Source organism: Aplysia californica, unplaced genomic scaffold (assembly GCF_000002075.1).
Source record: "Aplysia californica isolate F4 #8 unplaced genomic scaffold, AplCal3.0 scaffold00969, whole genome shotgun sequence".
Classification (NCBI taxonomy): Eukaryota; Metazoa; Mollusca; class Gastropoda; order Aplysiida; family Aplysiidae; genus Aplysia; species Aplysia californica.
This window is the reverse complement of record NW_004798239.1, coordinates 133,139-137,795: the sequence shown is the minus strand read 5'-3', so window position 1 is coordinate 137,795 and position 4,657 is coordinate 133,139. Positions and strand designations below refer to the sequence as shown.

The 4,657-nt window shown below is 39.4% G+C and overlaps 1 protein-coding gene across 1 annotated transcript in view; it reads right to left on the bottom strand.

Moving 5' to 3' along the window:
• Positions 1–2,703, bottom strand: part of LOC101854056 (CD2 antigen cytoplasmic tail-binding protein 2) — a 21,153-nt gene extending 18,450 nt beyond the window's left edge. The window contains exon 1 of the mRNA XM_005110936.3: positions 2,209–2,703. Within this exon, the coding sequence (XP_005110993.1) occupies positions 2,209–2,356 (148 nt within the window). The 5' untranslated portion in view covers positions 2,357–2,703. The remainder of the gene's footprint in view (positions 1–2,208) is intronic.
• Between the last annotated feature and the right edge of the window lie 1,954 nt (positions 2,704–4,657).

Genomic DNA, 4,657 nt, shown 5'->3' with positions numbered 1-4,657 from the left:
CCCATAAGAGCTTTTGTGGGTGGCATAATGAAGGACTTCCGAGTAACGAGCGACCACCCCAACAAACACAATAAAGAAGAGACCTAACCCTACACCTAAAAAGAACCTGCAACGGGCCTCATGTAAAAAGGCCAGCACAAGTCCAAAATTTAAAAATTAAAAAACCACACTCCAAAACAAACAAGGAGCATCCTACATCTAAATTGCTATAATTTAGTATAATATTAATCGGGTTTGATACAATAACACAATAGAATTGGAATATGAATCCTCCATATAGATCTAGATCTCTAGTAATCTAAATAAATCTAGATCTAGATCTTGTAGAACAAGTGAACAGGAATAGGCCTTGAACTAGAAATCCGCATCCGATTCCGAACAGAGGGACTCAGCTGAGTCTAGATCTAGATCTAGATCTAGTTTAGATTCTAAGTCTAAATAAATAAATAATTCAAGCACCTGATGAAATGCTTTTTACCAACATTAATATTACAGCACAACCTATGATTGGTTTTGACACAATAGAATTGGTATATGAATCCTCCATTGGGGTCTATAATGATCTATATAAATTATTAAATCTAGATCTAGATTCTAGTAGAACAAGTGAGTCGGACTTAATGAATCCACATGATCTGAACAACCAGTAAACAAACGAAATTCGAAATGGCCGCCCGAGCACGAAACTGAAAGTAGATAATTTAGGTCGTCGTCCTTTTTCGTATTCGCATTTCTACTCAGGTTCCGACAATTATGTCGGAAACGCCGACGTCGGCAGTCGGCGGTCGGCACGAAAACGAAAGTGCCGACAAAGCCGATGGGAGAAAAAGGGGGCGCTGGCAGTCGGCCAGGCCCCGCACTTCGCACATTGACTGATACAGGTGGGCCTAGCGACAGCATCGGCCGGCTCGCGTGTCGGGTCGCGATTGTCGGATTTCAGACGATTGTCGGCAAACATGCAGGTCTAGTGTTGGTTCTACACCAAAGTCAAAGTGTAGGCTAAGGCTAGCCTAGATCTAGATACGTCTCATTGAAAACACTGCAAGTTGGTACCATAGCTCTAGACTAGATGCTCGTCCAATGAAATTAGTTGAGAACAAATTGACCCATTGGACACACATATGTAGTTATATAACGCTAAAGATAGTGAACTGTTTTCAGACTTGACATAGCTTCACTCGGTGGCAATTGACGCTACCTTTTTAATTTAAAAAATGGTCAGTCTAGCCATCATATTATAAACGAAGTGGCTAGCCGTTTAAGTACGGCTAGACTGAGAGTCTAGCCGTACTTAAGTACGGCTAGACTGCCAGTCTAGCCGTACTTAGATCTAGGTTTGGCCCAATCGACTAAAACCTGTTAAGTACACAGGTCTCATTAGATCTAGATCTAGTAATTATTCAGGTTCAAATACATGAAAGTCAGTAAGGCACCTTTTGGTTTTGTCTGAAATACAAATACTTTTGGCATTGCAAACTAAAAATTTCATTTACAATTCAGCCATCAATATTAAGTACGGCTAGCCTGACAGTCTAGCCGTCCTTAAGTACGGCTAGCCTGGCTGTCTACCCGTACTTAAGTACGGCTAAACTAGACTGCCAGTCTAGCCGTACTTATCTTAGGCCCTATTAACATTAGAAAACAGGAGGTTTAAAATACATACACTGTCATTAAGGCACCTGGTTTCGTCTCAAATACAAATGCTTTAGGTACTGCACACTAAAAATGTATATTTACAATTCAGTAGGCCTATTTTTTGTAAATGGTCAGTCTAGCCATCATATTAAGAATAAGTACGGCTAGACTGCGAGTCTAGCCGTACTTAAGTACGGCTAGACTGCGAGTCTAGCCGTCATTAAGTACGGCTAGCCTCTTCCTATTACTATTCCTATTATAAAAATAAGTACGGCTGGTTGGCTAGCCGTACTAGACTGCCAGTCTAGCCGCCATTAAGTATGGCTAGCCTCTTCCTTCTTTTTTTGCCACATACTCTGTCGCAATTAATGCCGCCCTAGAATCCAAGATTCTAATTGCTAATTGTTACAGAGTCATTCTGTCGCAATTAACGGCGTGTCAGTTGTCACAGCCAGCATCACACTGTCGAAATTTTACCGTTACGAAATGACCCGTTACCAAATAGATAAGATCTAGAATATGCATGGAGATTCTATACTTTTGTACTCTGAAGAAAAGCCATCTACTTTTTACCTTCAATATCATCTTCAGCAAGAACATCATACTTCGTCGTTTCATCTTCCTCATCGCTATCCAGCGAATGCTTTTCCTTAAATCTTGTATTCTTGTCTGTCTCCTCGACAAGAGGATCATTGTCGTCGAAGGCCACCTTTTTCGACATAGATCTGGATTAGTTTTAAAAGTAAGCCTATTCAAAGAAGGGCCCAAAGATGTACCCAAAAAGTCAGTGTGTCGATTTTTGTAGCGTTGACTTTCGAAAATCCTGTAGATTCTAATGATCACACTCCGAAATCCAAATTAAAATGACAACAACGTTGGTGGTGGATTCGCTCTCAATTGGCAAAGGATCGATGCTATTTGCAATAATATTGTATTAAAGTTTCATCATAACCCTGAGATAGAACGTGATTTGAGTGTTTAGCAATTTTTAAATTTTACACCAAAATATCAAGATTTTTTTCAAAAGCTAGATCTAGATCTAGGTCTAGATCCCCCTGTGTGACTCAATTATTTCGCGTTGCCGTTTCCAGTCACGATTATTATTTCAACACCATACGATACCACCACTGTCAAATACTCCATGAGAGTGGCTTCCCTTTGAAAACTGGAACTCTTTATAAATAAAAGATAGGGAAATTGTTAACTTTATCATCGATACTGAAAACTAAATATCGAATATGGTAATAAAAGACTAAAGCTGGTATTCCACATGCCCGAAAAACCGATGCGAACTTCGGGTGCGAATTTCGCGTACGAAATTCGGGTGCGATGAAAAAAGAGCCCTCGATCTTCCATATACCCGAAATTCAGTGCGGCACAGACAGCAATCTTAAGTTATGATTTTATGTATGTTAGAAGTTCTATTCAAGTGCATTTAAGGAAGGGGGTATAACGAAATGCTATTTTTATTATTACATGATTTAAACGATTAAATGACAGCATATAGAAGATGGATTACATATATAGACTCCCGAAAGTTTCCCACAAACTTTAAAAAAGTATGTGGTTGCCATGGAAATGGCAGCCACCTTGAAAATAAACACCTCTTTTCAGTCCTAGTTTTAACGCTTCTCTCTCGAACCAAGGAAATCAATATTTCGACGTTTTTCCCCTTACATAGTGCTCCAGGCGGCTACGTTCAAGGAAGTAGATTTGGCCGGAAATGAGCCCCGCCCACTTCACAAAGAATTTGGGTGCAGAAGAAAAAAAGTTCCCTTCCTCGTGCGAAACAAAATCTTCGCATGCGAATTTCGGACTCGGCCATGCGAAATTCCGGTACATATATATGGATTTACACATTGACTAAAAGGTTGGAGCAAAAGAAATAGTTCGCTCATGAAATTCGCATCGATTATTCGGGTATTGGAATATGTCAGCTTAAGTAAACATCTGTTTACAAAACTCGAAGATGACCCTATTGATCGTAATTTTCAAATCAAAACAAAATCCTAATCCTTTAATTAAAGCCGTATATGATCTTTGATCAAAGTTATGAGGTAGGGGGTAGGAGGCCAGGGTTTAAGTTTCTCCACTTGCAGTGTTCTGTTTGATTGCCGCCTACAACAAAGTCTAGCTTATTATGTGAAGTGGAGGGCCGTACACATAGTCTCGATATGCTAAGCGTACAGGGGGGCTGTACGCATAGCCGTGAGACCTGGGATTGCTCAAGACTTATTTGTTTAATTCTTAGTTAGAGCGTATTAGATCTAGTAAGTTGTGTTGCTGAAATTATATTTTGTTTTTGCTGCTGCCCTTACGTGTACGCCTATCTATATAATTGATGTATGGTTGTGAAAGTTTTTCTTTAGGAAGAGGCTAGCCGTATATACTTGATGACGGCTAGACTGCTAGGCTAGCCGTACTTATTTCTAATATGATGGCTAGACTTACCCCCCACCCAAAAAAAAAAAGCCAACTGAATTGTAAATAAATTATTTTTAGTTTGCAGTACCTAAAGTATTTGTATTTGAGACGAAACCAGGTGCCTTAATGACAGTGCATGTATTTCAAACCTGAATAATTATTAATGAGACCTGTTTTCTGAGATAAGTACGGCTGGACAATCAGGCTAGCCGTTTACGTATTATTGATGGCTGAATTGTAAATGAAATTTTAAGTTTGCAATGCCTAATAAAGTATTTATATTTCAGACAAAAACAAAAGGTGCCTTACTGACTTGCATGAATTTTAAACCTGAATAATTACTGGATCTAGATCTAATGTGACCTGTGTACTCAACAGGTTTGAGTCTTTATAGGGCCAATACCACACTAAGTGTAGAATTTTGGGGGCCAACCTTGATATCTAAGTACGGCTAGACCCTCAGGCTAACTGTACTTAAGTACGGCTAGCCACTTCGTTTTCTTTATGTGGCTGAACCGGTTTTTCTTGTTACAGTGAAATATTCTATCTTGAATGAATCGCTCTGCGTGATCGTGTAATTGGTGTAATTTCAAAGCAC